The sequence below is a fragment of the Cajanus cajan genome, chromosome 3, assembly GCF_000230855.2.
Source record: "Cajanus cajan strain Asha chromosome 3, NIPB_CcT2T_4, whole genome shotgun sequence".
Classification (NCBI taxonomy): domain Eukaryota; kingdom Viridiplantae; phylum Streptophyta; class Magnoliopsida; order Fabales; family Fabaceae; genus Cajanus; species Cajanus cajan.
In genome coordinates this window covers 43,933,605-43,954,811 of record NC_138519.1, presented here as the reverse complement: position 1 = coordinate 43,954,811, position 21,207 = coordinate 43,933,605, and the positions used below count along the sequence as shown (strand labels likewise).

Below are 21,207 nucleotides of genomic sequence, written 5' to 3'. Positions count from 1 at the left end.
TGCCTTCTAACGTAGGGCCATTTTCTACAGGCAGCGGATGCTGCCGAGATGGTGACCCAGGCTGCTGGGCAGGCTGCCTAGGCTGCCGAGGTGGGTGTTTTTCCCTTCTGTGATTTTTCTCGCATGTGGCATTCTTCTTGTCTTTTGTCTTAAGAGGATAATTTTGTTTTTTGCAGGTGAGGAGTGCTGCTAGGGCCTCTGTACCTCCGAGCTCTAGGGCGCCAGGGGGGAATCCCCCGGTTGCCGAGCAGGAGGTACCTATGGCTGCCACCTCCGACCAACGTGGGAAGGGGCCGAGCCCCAAGGTCCCGACATCTGCCCCGATGGCAAAAGGCCGCTCGAAGCGTCCGTATCTCGCGCACCGCTACGAGAAGGAGAGTTCGCAGGTGCGGCTGGAGCACCAGAGTGCTTTGGAGGAGATCGACTTGCTGTGGAGCGCTGCGGTGACCCCGGAGAAGTTCTTCCCCCAAAGCTCGCTGAGCACGGCTGATCAGGCTATGATCGAGTCAGCCGGGCCGGTGGGGAGCTTGGATGCTGCTCAGTTTTTCCTGTAGAGGAGCACCGCCATTGTGGATTACTGGAAGCACAAGTGGCCCAAGCAGCAGGAGAACCTGGTGAAGTTGAAGGGACGAGTTCAACCCCTAAAGGACGAAAACAAGGTCCTGAAGGAGGAGAACAAGGTTCTAAGCGCCGCCCTTGGTGAAGCGAAAGTGCAAGGTGTCGAGCTTCGAGCTGCGAGGGGAGACCTTGCAAGGGTCCAGAAGTCGCTGGAGATCGCCCTACGCTCCAACGAGAATTACGCCTCTCAGGTGAACGAGCTGCAGGGGCTCGCTGCTTCGTCCCGAGGTCGGGTACGCTTCTTGGAAGACGAGGTGACGTCTTCCCGTGGTCGAGTTCACTCCTTGGAGGATGAGGTGACGTCCCTAAAGAGAGAGTTGGTGGCGGCGGAAGGTTTCTTGACCCTCTGTGACATGAGTGGGGGCCTTGTTGAGGTCGGGGGTCGACTTGTTCGTTGGTGCATGAGATCGATGCGTTGCAGGTCGTGGAGTCGGTGCCCGAGTTGCGGTCCGAGGTTGGGAGACCGAATGTCCCTCTTCCTCGTGGAGGTTGCTCGCCTGAGGTTGATGGTCAGAGGGGCGTCGAGGGAGCTGAGCGCGAATCCGCTCGTTCTCGGCACGTAATGCCGCTAGGTCAGCCTCGTTAGCGGCCCGCATTGCGGCTAGGTCGGTTTCGTGCTGGGCACGCATGTTTCGCAGATCGGCGTCATGTTGTTGCCGCATCTGTTCGACCTGGTCGATCAGTCTCCTCAATGCAGCTTCGTTGTCCATGGTGGTTGAGTGATCTAGGTCGTCTGTTGCTATCTGCTATGGCTTCTGGTGAAAATCATACGGGTTGCCAATAAGAGATGTCTTGATCGATCCCACGGTGGGCGCCAAATGTTCTTACCGGGGATCTGAGGTAGAGTTGATCCACTAGGTAAGGTCGGTGAGCCTCCTTCACTAGTACGCTTGAATGCTCCAAGATGGGGGTGGTACCTGCAAAAGAGACTCTGATGCTAAAGTTAGGGTTTGTATGAGTATGAGTCTCGTATAACTAAAGCACGTACCTTAGCGTGAATCAGGATTGCGTTGGGCCTTGGGCCTGAGATTAGATATGATATGATTAGATAATGAATCTCGTCTAGAGCGAGATCCTCTGAGATCAATTATGATCCGATTAGATAGTGGTTCTCGTCTAAGCCGAGATCTCTCAGTGCAGGCCCGAGGTCACTTTGCGCCGCAATGCCGAGCTCGAGCTCGGCGTGGAGGTACGGATAGTACAATAAGCACTAGATGATGGTCTTCCAACTTTGAGGTGGTTTCCTTTTCTTTCAAGTTCTTTGAGCTCTGGAGCATAAGCCCATTGCCCATATCTGAAAATAAGAAAACATAAAAGCTAATTAGAAACCCACCTTTTAAAATTTAACCTTTCCTTAACCCTCCTGTAGTTAAAATACTTAACATTAGTTACTAATTCCCTTCCCTCTTAATTAATTAAATAAAACCTTTAATAAAATAATTTATATTATATTTCAAAATATATAAAATAATTAAATAAATATCAAATAACTCTTATTAATAAAAAAAATGCTAAAATTATTAATAAAACATTTATATTACATTTTATGAAAAACGGAGTGTTGCATCAAGCATCAACATTTGAATTCAAACAAATAATTACCTCCTGAAACACAATAATCTTCATGGTCTCATTCACAATGAAGCAAACAAAATGAGATTAAAGGTCAATTCTACTGCTCATGATTATTCCACACCTATTAGCAAGATAACTCACTTCCTCTTTATCTCCATAAAAGTCCGACATTAGTAAGGGGCCTTCAAGGTGGTTGGTGGTTTCCTCCTTCAGACTTATAATTAGAGCAAAAGTGTAACTCCTCGATAAAACCTCCTAACCAAGCCACAAAACTCTTGAGTTAAAGAGACTTACTCAAAGTGAAACGTTTATTTTTTTCTTAATTAAATAAATACAACCAATTATAAAACATACCTTATAATTATTATTTTCAAGCTCCCCTTATACTAATAAAACTCTTGTAATTATTTTTAAATTTTAATTATATTATTTATTTTATGAAAAATGGATGTTATATGAGATATCACGTTTGAGTAGAAAGAAGTTATACCTCTTTATTAAAAAAAAAAGTTAGAACTTAATTAAATTAAATTTATTTTTATTTTTATTCTTGCATATTCGATTTTGGTTTTAATGAAAATTTTCTCCTTTATTTTATCTCACGTTATTTTATTTTATTTCTCATAATATAGTTGTTTTTAGTCAATGAATATTCTAATAATTTATTTTTAATCTCTATATTAATTATTTTTCAAAGAGATTAATTTAAAATGAGTAAAGTATTATAAAGTATGTTCCGATATGCTTAAAAGTCACATATCACTTAAGAGTCGAGGTTAAAGGTAGTTTATAAACACCCTTCCTCCTTAACTCACCGAGACGCCTTTTAAAGGACAAAACTGTGACGGCCCAACGAGTCAAAGCGGACAATATCTCGGATGCGGTGACCGTAACAATGACAACAAACTTATGGTAGGAACATTGGCACCAGTAGGAGGGCCCAGGCCACTCTTGCCCCTTAGCATCAATTGAGTGGCTTGTTCCGGTATGCCTAAAAAGTCTCACATCACTTAAGAGTCGAGACTAAGGATAGTTTATAAACATCCTTCCTTCTTAACCCACCGAGGCGTCTTTTAAATGACAAAATCGTGACGGTCTAACGAGTCAAAGCGGACAATACCTCGGATGCGGTGACGCTAATGATGTCAGGGTAGGAACAAAGTAAAATAAAAAAGTTAATATATTAAAAGAACTAAAGATCAAAATTAAAAAATAAAATTTTAGTAGAAAATTTTAAAAGAAATGATTTTACATAAACCAAATTCGTATATTATAAGGGTATGTTTAAAGCATTAAATTATAACCTAGGAATGGATCAGTTGCATGGCATGCATGGAAAGAAAATAAAGAGAGTACTACGTATGCTAACACGTAAACCCAAACCTGACTGTCTGTGACGAAGAACGAGACCCTCAGCCTCGTCTTCTCTCACGTTCTCCTGTGATTTTCCCCGTCACCGTCAGGTACGCCAATTCCTCCTTCAATTTTCGCTTCTCACTGAAATCGTCAATTTAATTCTCCAATAATTTCTATTATACAAGTTGTTTTAATATTCTGAATCTCTGATCATATAACAACAATTTAACAAATGCATTTATGTGAATTGAAACATTATATACGTATAGGGGTCTAGTTTTGAATGTAGTTTTAAAAGATTTGGATTTGTTGAAGTAATTTAGCCTTGTAACTCCCAAGCCACGAAAATGGATTGCGTAATTTGATTTCTTACACTTTACTTTGTCTTTGTTCATGGTTGTTGTTTCTAGTGGTTCTTAGATTATAGAAGAGTTCTGTAACGAGCATAAGACTAAAGAGGGGAACCATCCCTCAAAAACCGGCCCAAGAGGTTGGAGAACCTCCCGCCTTATAAGGCCTCCCTGGTAAGGAGACCTCCCCGATGTGGGACTTGTTACATTACCACCCCCTTCGAAAGCCAGCGTCCTCGATGGCTGCACTCCACGGTACTTCACTCATCGGCACTTCACTCGGCCCTTGCCGGTCAGAACCCTCCGATGGTCAGAACCCTCCGTGGGTAGCCCTTCTCGATTTGGCTGGCTCTCAATGAAAGCACCATTGTAACGAGCATATAAAGAGGGGAACCATCCCTCAAAAGTCGGCCCAAGAGGTTGGAGAACCTCCCGCCTTATAAGGCCTCCCTGGTAAGGAGACCTCCCCGATGTGGGACTTGTTACAAGTTCCTCTATTAGGAGATAGATTACATAAATGTAATCACTAAAGGGATACAAGGAAAAAAATGGATGACAAGAAGGAATATTAGAAAATTTTATTGTAAATAAAAAAATTATAAAAAAAAAAAAAGAAACACGAAAGAGGAGTAGATTTGTAAGCAAATAGCCTTTTTGGTCTCTATGAATTCTCATTTCCCAACACCCTCTACAGTAAATTTTGGATTTTTATATATAGAATAGTAGAGGGAGGGATTTTACATCCTTTGGCTTTTTCTTTTATTATTGTTTTAATATACATTAACCGGTTGTGTCTATATTCATAGTGTTCATACAAGAATTGCTGTAATCTAACTAGTTTGTGTTAATCTTGGGTTGGCATTTGGTTTCTAACAAGCAAAATGTTTTTAGATTCTAGAGATTCAAGTGACAATGGATGTCAAAACAAAAAGGAGAGCTGATGTAGAGAATGGTGGTGATGAAGGAGAAGACCTAGTTCTACAAACTCTGGTTGCCAATGGAGATGATATTAGTCCTCTTGTCAGGCATGCCTTTGAAATGGGGCGCCCCGAAGGGCTCCTACGGCAGCTGAATTATGTGGTGAGGAAAAAGGAAGCTGAAATTGAGGAGATGTGCAAGACTCACTATGAGGAATTCATCCTTGCGGTTGATGAACTTCGTGGTGTGTTAGTTGATGCTGAAGAGCTCAAGAGTGAACTCCAAAGTGATAATTTTAAGCTGCAGCAGGTTGGCAGCATCATTCTTGTCAAGCTTGAGGAGCTTCTAGAATCTTATACAGTCAAGAAGAATGTGACAGAAGCTGTAAAAATGTCAAAGAACTGTATGAAGGTGTTGGAGCTTTGTGTCAAGTGCAACGATCACATTTCTGAAAGCCAGTTTTATCCTGCTCTGAAAACTATTGATTTGCTGGAGAAGAATTACATGCAGAATATTCCTGCCAAGGCTCTCAAAAGGGTGATAGAGAAAAAAATCCCTTCCATAAAAACTCACATTGAGAAGAAAGTATGTAGTCAAGTTAATGAATGGATGGTCCAAATTCGAAGTTCTTGTAAAATAATTGGGCAAACGGCAATTGGCCGGGCTGCATCAGTTCGTCAGAGGGATGAGGAAATGCTGGAAAGGAAGCGAAAGGCCGAGGAATTAAATATTTCTGGAGTTGATGATCAAGCTTATTGTTTGGTGGTTGAAGAAGATGAAGATTCTGCTATGAAGTTCGATCTCACGCCTCTTTACCGTGCTTGTCATATTCATGGTTGCCTGGGGATCCGAGAGCAGTTTCATGAATATTACTATAAGAATAGATTGTTACAATTGAATTCAGATTTGGAAATATCTTCGGCGCAACCTTTCGTTGAATCATATCAGACATTTTTGGCTCAAATTGTTGGGTACTTCATAGTGGAGGATAAGGTCCTGAGGACTGGTGGTGGGCTACTAGTACCTGACAAGGTCGAAACTATGTGGGAAACTGCTTTGGCAAAAATAACATCAATGTTGGACGTGCAATTCTCCCATATGAACTCTGCCACCCATCTTCTCCTAGTTAAGGATTATGTTACTCTTCTTGGGTCTACTCTTAGACAATATGGATATGACATTGGTCAACTTCTTGATGTGCTTGATAATAGCTGTGACAAATACCATAGACTTCTTTTAGAAGAATGTCGGAGCCAAACTCAAGATGTTCTTGGCAACGACTCATATGAGCAGATGGTGATAAAAAAGGATACTGACTATGAGAATCATGTTCTGTCATTTAATATTCAAACATCTGATATTATGCCTGCTTTTCCATATGTTGCACCATTCTCCTCCATGGTGCCTGATGCTTGTCGCATTGTGAGATCCTTCATTAAAAGCTCTGTTGATTACTTGTCTTACGGTGTACGTACTGGTTTCTTTGATGTTGTGAGAAAGTATTTGGACAAGTACCTGATTGAAGTATTAAATGAAACTTTACTAGATACAATAAATAGTGGAAATATTAGTGTGTCTCAAGCCATGCAGCTTGCTGCAAACATAGCTGTTCTTGAAAGAGCTTGTGATTATTTCCTTAGACATGCAGCTCAACTGAGCTGTGTCCCAGTTCGAACAGTTGAGAAGCCCCAAGCTACTTTAACTGCAAAGGTGTTACTGAAGACTTCGAGGGATGCAGCTTATATTACTTTGCTCAGTTTGGTAAACACAAAATTAGATGAATATATGAATCTTATAGAAATTATCAACTGGACTTCAGAGGAGCCAAAGCCAAATGGAAATGAGTACATAAATGAAGTAATCTTTTATCTTGATTCACTTATGTCCACAGCCCAACAAATTTTACCCTTAGATGCTATGTACAAGGTTGGAACTGGTGCACTTGAGCATATTTCCAATATAATTGTGGGTGCTTTCCTTAGTGATATTGTCAAAAGGTTTAATGCAAATGCAGTTATGAATATAAACAATGACCTTAAGATGCTAGAGGACTTTGCACATGAGAGGTTCTATACTTCTGGCTTGGGTGAAATTTACAGGGAAGGTAGTTTTAAGAGCTGTTTGATAGAAGCACGACAATTAATTAATCTTCTGTCAAGTAGTCAGCCTGAGAACTTCATGAATCCTGTTATAAGAGAGAAAAATTACTATGCGTTGGATTATAAGAAGGTAGGCAGCATTTGTGATAAATTCAAGGATTCTGCAGATGGGATCTTTGGAAGTCTTTCGAATAAAAATACAAAGCAAACTGCTAAAAAGAAATCAATGGACATGCTCAAAAAGCGACTTAAGGATTTCAATTGACTAGACTTGGAAAACTGTTCTTTCATTTCAACTAGGGTATAATTGTAGTGTTATTCTATTTTGAATGCTTAACTTCCAAATTATTAGTGTTTCTGTATTTCTCTGATTTATTTTTATATAATAAAAAATATTTCTGTCTGAAGTTGTTTCTTTAGAATACCAGCATGCCTGTTTCACACAAATAAATGTTCTTTCCCACTTGAATATAGAAGTTCCGAGGTTTATTATCTGCATTTGATTTCATTGTCACTACATCATTCAGCTGCTGCACCGTGTTGATGGATCCTAACTCTGATTACATATACAAAGACAGATCATGCTAATCTATTTTACTTGAGGCTTCATCATTTCAATGTTCTACAATTTTCTAACTAGCTTACGCAAATGGTGGTGGCCATCAAGTATCTTATTGCAAATTATACTCAAACTGGCAGACACTATTATCTACAAAAATTATTTTTTTCCAAGGTAAGGAATTTATTTTTTGTTTTATTTATAACATTCTATTATTCTTAATATATACTCACAATTTTGTTGACCTTTTTTCCTTGCCGGCAAATGCCTAATATTGTTAGCAGAAGATTGAAAATGTTATGCGTAGTGTTAGTGATAATCTTTTATTTGCTGGATTACCATACGCATATTTTTCATTCATATATATATATAACAAATATATTACAAAAAAATGACAGTCATATATCATACGCATATGTACTGTCAACAAAACATATGTACTTACAATGATTAGATGTATAGATTTACTTAAAATCAAGTACTTAGTAGGATATTATCCACTTAAATGAGCAAATATAATAATAAACAGAACATTAGTCACTAATTAAATTACGCTACTTTCTCTTGAGGAAAAAATATTACATTGTCTTTTTTTTATGTTAAAATATACAATTTAATTCATTTAACTTAATGTTAATGTAAATTACACTTTCCTCTCCTAGAAGATGTAAGTATTACACTATCAATCATTCATATTTAAAATTTCAAAGAAATAATATTTTTGTCCTTTAGAGATAGAAATATTATACTATCATTCTCCTATTATATGATTAATTTTGAGTATTTAACTTAACATCATTAAATAAAAATAATCATCATAAAATTTTAAAATATATAATTACTTCATTATAATTCATTGACTTGATTAAAAAATTATTAAATATATAATTAAATTTAAGTTAATTTATTAAAATAATAAATAAAATAAAACCCTCAACACAAACATGTATTAAATCAAAATATTTCATTAAATATTTATAAAAATATTTTCATTAATACTATATAATGAAAATACTATTTTACTTAAATGTTTATAAGAAATAAATTATAAACCCTAAGCATACATGTACGCACGTATTAATATATATATATATATATATATATATATATTATAATGATAAAAATACTATTTTACTTTAATGAAAATAGTCAATTCATTAATCTAACTATTAATAAAGGGAATACCATTTTAAATAACTGCTTTCGTCTCCATTTTTTTTTATTCAGTTATGCAGTAACTCTTTATAGATAAAGGATAAAATGGAGAAAATATATTCAAAAAAAAAAGTAATTCTTTATAAATAAAGGATAAAATGGAGAAAATATATTCAAAAAAATGTAATCGTCTGTTAGAGACACGAAGCACTTCATCTCATCTAGTACTATATAATGAAAAATGCACACACATACGTATTAATAAAAAAAATTATTAATATTATATAATAAAAATTCTATTTTACTTAAATATTTATAAAATTATTTTATTAACTATCTTAATTAAATATTTTTTTAATAATTGTCTTTGATTTTATTATACTCGTATATATATTATTTTATTTTGATATATAACTTTAAAAAATATTTTCTAAGATTAATAATGAAAAAAATATTTTTTAAATATATAATTAATTAATAAAAAATTTAACTAATAATTAAATATGAAATAAACTGTAAAGTGTTTTGAATTTGCGAAGAAGAAAAATGCTTATTTTTGTAGAAGAAGAGTGAATGTTGTAATATTTATATTTGTTAGAAGATATTTGTGTAAACGGTGTTTTGATAATAATATTTAATATTTTTAAAGGAAGAACGAAGAAGGGAAGATTAATGGAAATTTTTTTAAAAAAAAAAATAAAAGAGTAAAGTCCTTACTCTTTCTAATTTCTACTATTCCGATAGAATTCGTTCACATCTTATCCATATATCGTATCTTCACACCAAACATTCCCAGGTTTATCTCCATTCTCTTTCACAATCAAAGGGTTTTCTTTTGTTGAAACTTGAATGTTGAAACCGTGACCTGACCACAACTTCCACAATATGCTGAGAATTTTCCTAAACAGGTTATTCAAAAAATGAATGCTTTGATGTTTCAGCCCAATACAGCATCTTATGATCCACATTTGGTTCTCCCACAAATCAGGACATGCAAAAGCATGCGAGAATTGAAACAAGTCCACGCCTTTTTTATCAAAACAGAACAAACCCATGACATCACAATAGCTACAGAGATCCTCAGGCTCAGTGCCACTTCTGATTTTCGTGATATTGGGTATGCATTCTCGGTGTTCGACCAAATGCCTGAACGAAATTGCTTTGCTTGGAACACTGTGATAAGGGCACTTGCTGAAACCCAGGATAGACACTTCGATGCCTTGTTGCTTTTCTATCAGATGGTGACTGAGGCAGCAGTGGAGCCTAACCAGTTCACTTTCCCGTCTGTGTTGAAGGCCTGCGCGGTAGCGGCCAGGTTGGAAGAAGGGAAGCAAGTTCATGGGTTGGTTGTTAAGTTTGGCTTGGTGGATGATGAGTTTGTTGTCACCAATTTGCTGAGGATGTATGTGATGTGTGGGAGTATGGAGGATGCTCATGTTTTCTTTTATAGGAATGTTGAGGGTGTTGATCGTGTGAGGAGGTTGGAGAGAGATGAGAGGAGGAAAGAGTTTAATGTGGTTCTATGCAATGTGATGGTTGATGGATATGTAAGACTTGGGAACCTTAAGGTTGCAAGGGAATTGTTTGATAGGATGGCTCAAAGGAGTGTGGTTTCTTGGAATGTGATGATTTCTGGCTATGCACAAAATGGGTTGTATATGGAGGCTATAGAGATGTTTCATAGGATGATGGAGAAGAAAGACGTGTTGCCTAACCGGGTTACTTTGGTCAGTGTGCTGCCTGCAATTTCGCGAATGGGAGCGCTTGAGTTGGGAAAATGGGTGCATTTGTATGCAGAAAAGAACAGGATTCGGATTGATGATGTACTCGGCTCAGCTCTGGTTGATATGTATGCCAAGTGTGGGAGCATTGAGAAGGCAATTCAGGTCTTTGAGAGGCTGCCTCAAAATAATGTTATAACATGGAATGCTATTATGGGTGGTCTTGCCATGCATGGTAAAGCCAATGATTTGTTTGATTATTTGTCAAGGATGGAAAAGTGTGGAATATCCCCTAGTGATGTTACTTACATAGCCATCTTGACTGCCTGTAGCCATGCAGGTTTGGTGGATGAAGGAAGAACATTTTTTAGTGACATGGTCAATAGGGTTGGATTAGAGCCTAAAATAGAACACTATGGATGCATGGTTGACCTCCTGGGTCGCGCCGGTTATCTAGAAGAAGCCGAAGAGCTTATATTGAGCATGCCAATGAAACCAGATGATGTCATATGGAAGGCCTTGCTTGGTTCTTGTAAGATGCATAAAAATATTGAAATTGGTAGGCGTGCTGCTGAGGTTTTAATGCAATTGGCTCCTCATGATAGTGGGGCATATGTGGCTCTCTCAAACATGCATGCCTCGTCTGGGGATTGGGATGCAGTTGCTAAGGTGAGGTTGATGATGAAAGACATGGACATCAGAAAAGACCCTGGATGTAGTTGGATTGAGATTGGTGGTGTGATCCATGAATTCCTTGTTGAAGATGATTCCCATCCTAGAGCCAAAGACATACACTCAATGTTGAAGGAAATTTCAAACAAGTTGAGCTTGGAAGGTCATATGCCAGACACCACACAAGTGTTGCTCAAGATGGATGAGAAACATAAAGAAAGTGTGCTGCACTACCATAGTGAGAAGATTGCTGTTGCTTTTGGCTTAATTAGTACTCCTCCAATGACACCCCTTCAGATTGTGAAAAATTTGCGAATTTGTGAAGATTGTCATTCCTCAATGAAATTGATCTCAAAAATATATGAGCGTAAGATAGTTATTCGAGATAGGAAGCGCTTTCACCATTTTGAACATGGTTCATGTTCTTGTATGGACTACTGGTAGTTTTGTGGGTCCTTGGCAACAGTACTTCTATTATCCTAACTTAGACTAACTTTCTTTTGGTCTTTTATAAATAGAGCTTTGTATTAATAAATGTATACCGAACTCAAAGGGCATTTACTAATACATTGTTCCGTAAAGTCTGCCCCTTAATCTTCATGTAATTTGACAGAGAGGCCCTCTAAGGGCATATCTAATGGAAGCAACTCATTTGAGTTGCTTCATGCATTGAAAAATGAAAAAAGTGGTTCTCAGTGTTTTATGTCAGCATTAAGTAACTTAACACAAATTTACTCCAATAATAAGAAACTTTAAGAAATTCAACTTTTAGAATTTTTTTTCTAATCATTTATAAATTAAATTTAAATTTTTATTAAAAAGAATAATTGCACTACAATAAAAGAAAATAAATTATGAGAAAAAATACACAATAAGAAAATATTAAAAATAAAATAAAGTAATAGTAAATACATAAATATTATACGAAATTAATTTTCATCATTATTATTTTTGAAATGTTTCCAAATATGTTCAATAAGATCTGCTTGAAATATGGTAAGGAACGGAGTCCTCCAATGACAAGAAACCGGGACTTGAGTTGTTTTATGGAACAAGCAACTCTCATTGGAATTGTTCTAAGATCCTGTCTTATGCTTGAAGTTTCCAAAGTATGTGCTTGTTAATTGTCTTTCCATCAAGGAAATTATAAGGAGTAGCCCTGGAAACTGTCAATATTTGATACTCCTGAAATATAGTATAAAGGTAAAGAAATGGTATAAATCAATCATCTTCAAGTGGTATCTACATTGCTTTTTTAATATATATATATATATATATATATATATATATATATATATGCTTGAATAGCCCATATTTGGTCGTTGACGACAGTGGTATTCATCGGTCAGGAACTTGAAAAAAATTTTACAACACAAGATCAACTTGACAAACCTGATAATCCAGCTGAACTAATTAAATTGGTTGATTTTTTCTCGATTTGAGTTAGACCCGAGCTAAACTAATTGAAATTCAATATTATTGTTTCTAGTATTAGATTTACACTTCTGAAATTCAAACTAATCTAAATAAAATATTATTTATTTATTTTTATTTTTATTATTTTTTATTGGTTAACAAAGTAAATATGTGACATTTGTAGTTGGACACTTAGCTGTATGTCAATGGATTTGGCCTCTATTGGACAAGTTGGTGAATGTTAAACACTTTGGTTTGTGGTGGATTTGTCTTACATTAGATAAAGTAGTATGGTTTAATTAATTATTCACATATTATTTTTTATAATTTATGCTATTATTTAATTAGTGTAAGTCAATTACAATAAAATATGTAATTTTTCATTGCATACCTGATGAATTGAATCATCCCATTCAACATTGGATAGGTTTAGTTTGGGGCAAGGAAATTATAAACATTGAACAAATTAAATTTAATTAATTTGAATTTTATTTTTTCTTAAATTCAAACCAATATGACCTATGAACATCTCTAATTCCTAAGGTACCCAAAGTGAACTATTTTTAAATTATAGACAAAAAAAGGTTTACTCTTAAATTTGATAGAAAAAATAATTAACCCAAATTTTAGGATGTAAAAAGATATTTAAACCTAAATACAAAGGAGAAATGATAAATGTATAATAAATTGTATAACATTTTTTACAACTAAAAAATAGGGAAATTTAAAATGTAATAAATGATGTGATAGAAAGATAAATACCAAAAATGATGTTGTAGGTATATCATTTCCCAGTATAATTTTATTTCCTAATACATATCAAATTAAACAACTCTAATTTTCAAACGCCATTCATTATTTCAAATCTTGATTTTTGTAGAAACTTATTAAGGTACGGACACCTTAATAAGCATCTATAGAGGGTGATGATTTTTAGATACTCAAATAAATTAATGACCTTATTGAAAATATCAATTCTTACTTATCTCTCTTCTTATCATATATGCCATCAATTACATGAGTGGTTTATCCCTTATCTCTTAATATCTCTAAACATTTCTTTGGTTCCAAAATTTCTTCTCATCTATAAAATTATTATTTTTATACATTTTTTGTCCTTTCATGTTAGACACTTATTTTAGACTTACTAGTCTATTTTCATAATAATATTTTCAATTTTTTATTTATAATAATTATTTTTTATTAAAATATTCTTAATTAATTTACAATAAATATTATACATTAATAAGATAAATTATTCACTCCTATACGAATTGGAAAACATTTTAAATTCTCCAATAATTTTAAGTGTAATTTTGAAAATTATTGTAAAACTTTAACAAGTTTAATGTTTTTATCAAAACTAATTAAATTTAAGGGTTTAGGTTGTAAGGTGTAAGGTGTAATAAAATAACATCTTTCACATTCCAAATGCTTAAATAATAATAATAATAATAATATTATTATTATTATTATTATTATTATTTATTATTATTATTATTATTATTATTATTATATAGGCTTAGACGACGACGACATCATGAAAAATATAATAATTTTATATAAACTACTCACATATAACTATTATATTAAGGAAAATGTTGAATTTATATTTTTTTTAGAGTTCGAGTGGAACTGAAAAAAGAAGAGAAAATAATATATATGATAAATAATGTAATGAGAAATTTTCTGTAATGTTTTTATTTTATTTTATTTTTATTATAATTAGTTATAATTTGAGGAATTTATTCAAAGTCCGGACATGACCAAAGCTTTAACATAATTACTTTTCCACTAAATCAAACTCTATATCATTATTTGGTTACGTTATTTACTCATATATCTTTTATTATTATTAATGCAAAAAAGGTATTTTTACCTCTGTGATAGTTTCTTTTATATATATATATATATATATATATATATATATTAGTAGAATAATATGTGGTAATCAATAGTTTTAAAAGTAAAACATTTTACAAAAAAGTCTTTTCATCTTCTATCATATAATTTATATAATATTTATGAAGGGATAAACTTGTCACATTATATACACTAAAATAAGAATTAACTTTATATATATCAATATTATTATTATTATTAAGGAAAAAAAAACCCTCATATCTCTGTTTAAAGAAAGAAAAATAAATTGATATTGATGAAATAATTAACTTTTTCTTTTCTGTATACAATTTGTCTATGTTAAAAGAAAAAAAATTATAAATAGTACGATTTGAGAGTTATTAGCCGATAGGTTTCGTATTTTGCTTTGAACAGATGTAGGCAAACATAGTAGACTTGTTCCCGCCTAAATTACCGAACACGAAAGAATACCAAACCCAACACAACACAACACTACACAGCACCACAAACCCAACCCAACCAAACCAAACCTCTTCCTCAATCTCACCAACGAAACAATCCCTTTCCTTCTCCCTCAAACCTCAAAACCCTCCCCAAGCAAAGCATCATTCTCCTCACTATATCACCACCATGCCTCTTCCCTTCCCACCACTCACACCAACAAACACACTCTTTCTCCTCACGCTTTCCAATGGCAGCACCACCAACAACATCAACTCCTCAACACACCTCCCTCCACACCACCACCCCCGCGCTGCCCCTCGCGTACTCGGGCCGAGCCCAGCTCAGGATACTACTGGAGCGGCCCAAGCTGGCACTGGGGCAGCGCGTGGTAGTTGGCGGATGGGTGAAGTCCGCCAAGGTGGTGGAGAATTCGTCGGCGGCAGCGGCACATCCGTGGCTCCACACGGATGATGCTGCCGTCGGCGAGAAAGGAGGGAGGAGCAAGGACGTGTCGTGCGTGGAGATTCTGCAGTCGAGGATACCGCTGATTAAGAGCATATTCGATGTGTTCGGAGGAAGCGGTCACGGGCAGCGCAAGAAACGTGAGTCTCTGAGTTTGCCTCAGACTAAGGTCCTGCCTCCCAAAGCTTCTACTGCGTATCTGCTTCTCACCGATGGCTCATGCGTTCCGAGCCTTCAGGTTTCGTCTCTGTTTTCTTCTGCATTTTTTATTTTTGCTTTAGAGTGCGTTCTAAAATGTCCAATATTCCGGGATACTACATTAAGTTTTACAAAGCATATCACTTATATAGTATTGAAATTCATAGAATTAGTTAAATTAGCAAGTTTTAAATAATAATGTCGTAATTTAAAATTTCATTTTAAAATACATGGAATTAAATAATGTTAGGATAGTTATATTTAATCACACTAATTATAAATCAAAGAATAGTTTTTTTTTTCAATTAAGAATTGGGTACAAGCCTTAAGACATACATGGAAAAGCAAAGAAAAAAAATATTTTTTCAAAGATGATTTATAGTAGTTAAATATATATACCTACATTTATAATAAAAATGAGTTAATGATTCATTAATAGATTCATAATAAGTTAAGAGTATAAAAAAAATAATAAATTAATACATTTAAAGGTAAAGTTATGCTAATTATTAATCAGACAAAAATAATATTCTCATTTATTTCTAATACATTTAAAGGTAAAGTTATGCTAATTATTAATCAGACTAAAATAATATTCTCATTTATTTCTTATATATATATAACTGGAGACAAATTATTGTTGAAGAAAAACAAACCTTTGTGTTTATAAAAACCAAAAAAAAGCCACCTTTTTCATTAGAAGTAAAGCACTATAAAAATATTTTTAGTAAAAAAATATTACATTGCCAATCTTGAACAATCTCGGGAATTAAAACTCGTGATTCTATTTAAACTTCACAGATTGACTACAAGACAGAAAGCATATAATTTCGTTGAATGTAATTAAAGGCCTTTGGTTCTGATCAACGTATTCTCAAAATATACCAAAAAATTTACAAAACATGTTTGACTTGACATATATACTTTACTTCTAAACATAAATTTCCTTCGATATTAAATCATCAAGTTGGGAATTTATGGCTTATTTATGTGCCTAAAGTTACAAGTTGATGGCTTTCATAAAGCAAAGTAGCTGTCATTTAATTTTAACAGACTGTTAATAAAGGATAATATACAATCCCTTTATATTGTCAAAAAATTCCATAATTTTTTTTTTTTCCATGTTTCTTATTGTTATTTAAATACTTTCAGGTTGTTGTTGATTCCTCAGTAACTACCCTTAGCCGGATTCTGCCTACTGGAACGTGTCTATTAGTGGAAGGTCAAGTAGAAGCAGCAGAGGGGAAGCATGCTATTGAGCTTAAAGCTGAAAAAGTTCTTCACATTGGGACAGTAGATTTTGACAAGTACCCATTATCAAAGAAACGAATTCCACTAGAAATGTTGAGAGATCACTCCCAGTTTCGGCCTCGAACAACTACGGTGAAATTAAAATCACTTTTAATATTGACAAATTCTCATTACATTCCTGGAATGTTCTACATGTTAACACATCAGATTTTCTTACAACTGACATAGCTAATCACTGTTGATTTTTCCTTTGTTCCTTATAACTAAGCACAACGTTTTACTTTTATAACAGAAGATAGCTTTTTCGGTTGAGTTGTTGAATGTGCATGACATGACCTGCCATATTTATAATTTGGTTCTTCTGTACCTTACCATATATTATTTATCAATGGTTATGAATATTGTTCTTAGCTACATGTAGTATCCTTGGAGATTTGAAAGTTTTCTGAGAAGGTAACATAATGTTAGTAATGAGTATAGTAATTCATAAGATTTGAAGGAGTAATAAGTTTAGGAAAAATATTGGACATTACTAGGAAGGCCATTTTCTGTTTTTTTATTTATTTATTTATTTATTTTTTTTATGTAACTGAAATGCAGCAATTTACATAGCACCTTATTCTACATGAATATATGTTGTAATAAGATCAGATGCTTGTTGATTGCATTTTACTGATAGTTGTTCCCCCATCGTACATATTTCTCAACAACATGGTTTGCAAGTCGTGCAATAAGTCATTTTTTTTATTTTTTATTTTATGATAGTTTGTTTTACATAATGAGAAGTTTAACCTTGATCTGTTTTTATTTATTATTTCATATCGTGTGGCTCATATTAGGTGGCAACTGTGATGCGGATTCGTAGTGCTCTCTCTTTTGCAACCCACACATTTTTCAATGAACATGCATTTATTGATGTGCAAGTACCCACTATAACTACCACAGACTCTGAAGGATTTAGCAACATGTTCCTGGTTACCATCCTGGATCAGAAACCAGAGAAGGAGGAGAAACTAGGTACCATTTATGAGATTGAAGGTGTTAACCTTGAGCATGTGAAGGCAGCTGCAAAAGAGAAAAGCAACTTAGTTGAGCATTTGAAAAGAACTGAGAGCAATAGGGAAGCCCTGGCTGCTGCAATTCAGGATCTGAGGAAAACGAATGAACTGGCATCACAATTGGAAGCAAGAGAAAAGAGAAAGTTGGGAACTTCTTTAAAGGATGACAAAGTAGACTCTTCCAAAGATTTTTTCCCTTTACAAACTTATTTGACTGTCTCTGGTCGCTTGCATCTGGAGAGTTATGCATGTGCACTCGGAAATGTCTACTCATTTGGTCCTAGATTTCAAGCAGATAAAACGGATTCTGCTAAACATGCTGCAGAAATGTGGATGGTTGAGGTTGAAATGGCCTTTTCTCAATTGAAGGTAACACTTTTTGTTCCTCAGCGGGACTAGTTTATAAGATATACTTGGTTTATCACATACCATCTTTCTATTTAGTTAAACATTCAAGTATCTTGTATTTAGTTAAAGATTATTTTCCATCCTACTGGGTTCTGATCCATCCTACTGAATTAGCTTGGTTCCAAGTTCCTTTAGGTAGTGTTTGATGCATGGATAAAATAGAATTGAACATCCTTTTCTCTTTTGTTCTCTTTGGTTCCGTTACCCTTATTATTAGAACCAAAATGTTTCACCTTTTAACATCATTTTCTGTTCTAGTTTCTATAATGTAGTACAAATAACAAAGAAAAGAACTCATATTATGCTATGTTCCACTCGAGGGCATCTACAAAACAAAAATTATTGTATTCTGATAGTAGGTTTTTGTATCATTTAGTAGCATGATGCACTTTGCGTTACTTGCAGGACTCCATGAATTGTGCTAATGACTTTTTCAAGTACCTCTGCAAGTGGATTCTGGAAAAGTGCTCTGAAGATATGGAGTTTGTTGCCAAAAGAATTGACAAAACCTGTATCAATCGTCTTCAGCAAATTATATCAGATTCTCCTGAGATAATGCCCTACAATGAAGCCATAGATATACTAAGGAAGGTAAGTAGCACCAAATTTCACGAAAATATATCATTTTGATTTCTGTCATTCTAATTTTGTTTCCTCAAAGATAAAAATAAGTATAATAAGTATGTTCTTTCTTTATATTATTTTATATTAGATGTCCTCCCAGGCTGAAGATAAGAAATTTGAAACAAATTTTGAATCGGGTTTTGTGCTCACTTCAGAGCACCTAAGGTATATGGATATTATCTTTCTTCATCACATTCTGCATTTGCTGATTTCTAGCAACAGCAGAAGCATTACCTTCAGTTACTTATGGTTCTATTCATGTCATTCATGACAGCTATCTAACTGATAACATCTTCAAGAAGCCGATTATGATATATAATTATCCAAAAGAAGCTAAGCCATTCTACGTTCGCCAGAATGATGATGGAACTGTAGCTGCATTTGACTTGGTTGTCCCAAAGGTAAGGCCAAGCGTGACTGTACTAGTGCATTATGTTGTTGATAGATTGGCACATCTTTGTATGTTGTTCCTGTGTGTTGATATTCTAAGAAATTTTTGCAGCTTGGAACAATAATTTCTGGTAGCCAAAACGAGGAACGTGTTAACAAGATAAGCTCCAGGTATTGCTTGTTTACAGTTTGCTAATCTCTTTTATGTCTTCATCTTGGAAGTGCCATGACTTTCTAACTTGTAACCATATAAGGGAAGCAGTAGAACAAATTTGTTCATAGTTCAGAATTTGAAAACTATGAATAACAGATGAAAAATAAGGCATTAATAGAAATAATAAAATAAATCTACTTGGTTATTGATAAACCAAACTATCATCAGGATTAACCATAAAAACTGCTGTGTTTGTTCCTTAATTTTCCACAAAATGCCGCATACCAATTGTTGGAAATACAAGTGGGGTTGAACACTAGAAAGATCTTCACAAGAGGTTATGAGCAAGTCACGTAAACTTAACACTATGTCTCAATCCAATATATTAAAGTATCAAGCATATGAATCTTTCTCACTTGTACACTAATTATATCAAATTATAAAAACATAAATGTTTTGGAGTATCAAATGATGAAAGTTTCGTCAACAATTGAATAGTAATGGAGCCATTTTCCTTGGTAACATCTTAGGTAAATTTTTTCCTTTCCATTTGTATGTGGCAGGATTGATGAGTTGGGTTTGCCACGAGAGAAGTATGAATGGTACTTAGATCTTCGTCGAAATGGAACAGTGGAGAACTCTGGGTTCAGTCTAAGGTTTGACCTAATGGTCCAATTCACAACTGGCCTTAGCAATGTTAGGGACGTTATCCCTTTTCCAAGAACCTATGGCAAGGCCAACAACTAATTATAATTTTGTGCCAAGAAAATTCAAGTTGCATTCGTGGCTATTGGCATTCAAACTTTGAATGTTTGTGGACAGGAGGAACACAAGACAATGTGTGCTTGGTGTAACAATTAACGTATCAATTGATTACTTGTGTGCTTAATGTAAACGTATAATTGAAATGTAACTTATTTTAGTCTTGTGAAGTTTTTTCTTCTCAAAATTAATTTCTTCAAGTTTCGAGTTAAAGTAATTGATGTTTTATTTTATTTAACTAAAGTCTAAGTGAATAGAAAGGTCTTTGCGCTGGATTATGGACAAGGTAAGGCATAGATACGAGGGTCTACAAACCCTCAAGTATCATCAAGCCATAAACATAGAGACTTTGGGCCAAGTTATAGACATGAATTCAATCTAGATTCCAAGGAAATCTGGTTACAATTCAAACAAAATTGTCCCATATGATGTGACATTTTTCAAAAGACTTTTAAGTAATGTAATGATTTTTAATATTTTATTATAGATTTTTTAATTAAGATTTTGTAATATGAATTTTAATGAATTTATTATTTATAAGATTTGAAAAAAATTTATTAGATTTGAAAGGATAATATGAATTTTTAAAAAATAATATATTTAATAAAAAAATTAACATGAATGACATGGTTTGAATTAAGAAAAATTCAATAAATTTTTTAATCTTCTAATAAATAATTGATTATGATTTTTTATTTTTTTAAGTAATATTTATTTACATTTAGTTCTCTATGCATTTATATTTTCTCATTCATATTATTGAATTTGAAAATATTCAAATTTATGATATTCATTAACAGGTAGAATTATCAAAATATATTTTAAGACAGGTTTAAAAATTTGATATATCAATATTAAATTTTATTGAAATAAATATTTGTTAAATTTTAATAATTTTAAAATTTTACAATATATAATATTTAACAATACAAAAATAATTTAAAACAATTAATAACTAAAAAAATATTGATAAATTAAAAAAAAGTAACCAAAAATATATTGTTCAAAATTAAGAAGATATGTTAGTATATTGTTTAAAATTAACACTAATTATAAAAATATATGTTGATATATTGTTAAAAATGAATATTAAAATTTTGTTATATTATTAAAAATGAACAATAAAATTTTGTATAATTATATTTATAATAATG

General features: G+C 33.9%; 3 protein-coding genes across 3 annotated transcripts; all 3 read left to right on the top strand.

The window, feature by feature from the left end:
* Positions 1-939: 939 nt before the first annotated feature.
* On the top strand, positions 940-7,330 carry LOC109795993 (exocyst complex component SEC15A). Its single transcript, XM_083070920.1, has 2 exons — positions 940-3,656; positions 4,791-7,330. Exon 2 carries the CDS (start codon positions 4,812-4,814, stop codon positions 7,179-7,181), a length of 2,370 nt encoding a protein of 789 aa, XP_082927046.1. The 5' UTR covers positions 940-3,656; positions 4,791-4,811; the 3' UTR covers positions 7,182-7,330.
* Positions 7,331-9,349: 2,019 nt separating this feature from the next.
* Positions 9,350-11,731, top strand: LOC109810371 (pentatricopeptide repeat-containing protein At5g48910). The gene has a single exon (XM_020373826.3). It carries the CDS (start codon positions 9,551-9,553, stop codon positions 11,465-11,467), a length of 1,917 nt encoding a protein of 638 aa, XP_020229415.2. The 5' UTR covers positions 9,350-9,550; the 3' UTR covers positions 11,468-11,731.
* Positions 11,732-14,808: 3,077 nt separating this feature from the next.
* NS2 (asparaginyl-tRNA synthetase 2) lies at positions 14,809-20,223 on the top strand. The gene is made up of 8 exons (XM_020373885.3): positions 14,809-15,446; positions 16,559-16,789; positions 17,497-18,084; positions 18,529-18,714; positions 18,836-18,912; positions 19,022-19,148; positions 19,250-19,308; positions 19,855-20,223. The coding sequence occupies exons 1-8, from the start codon at positions 14,994-14,996 to the stop codon at positions 20,036-20,038; spliced, it is 1,905 nt and encodes a 634-aa protein (XP_020229474.1). The 5' UTR covers positions 14,809-14,993; the 3' UTR covers positions 20,039-20,223.
* The last annotated feature ends 984 nt before the right edge of the window (positions 20,224-21,207 follow it).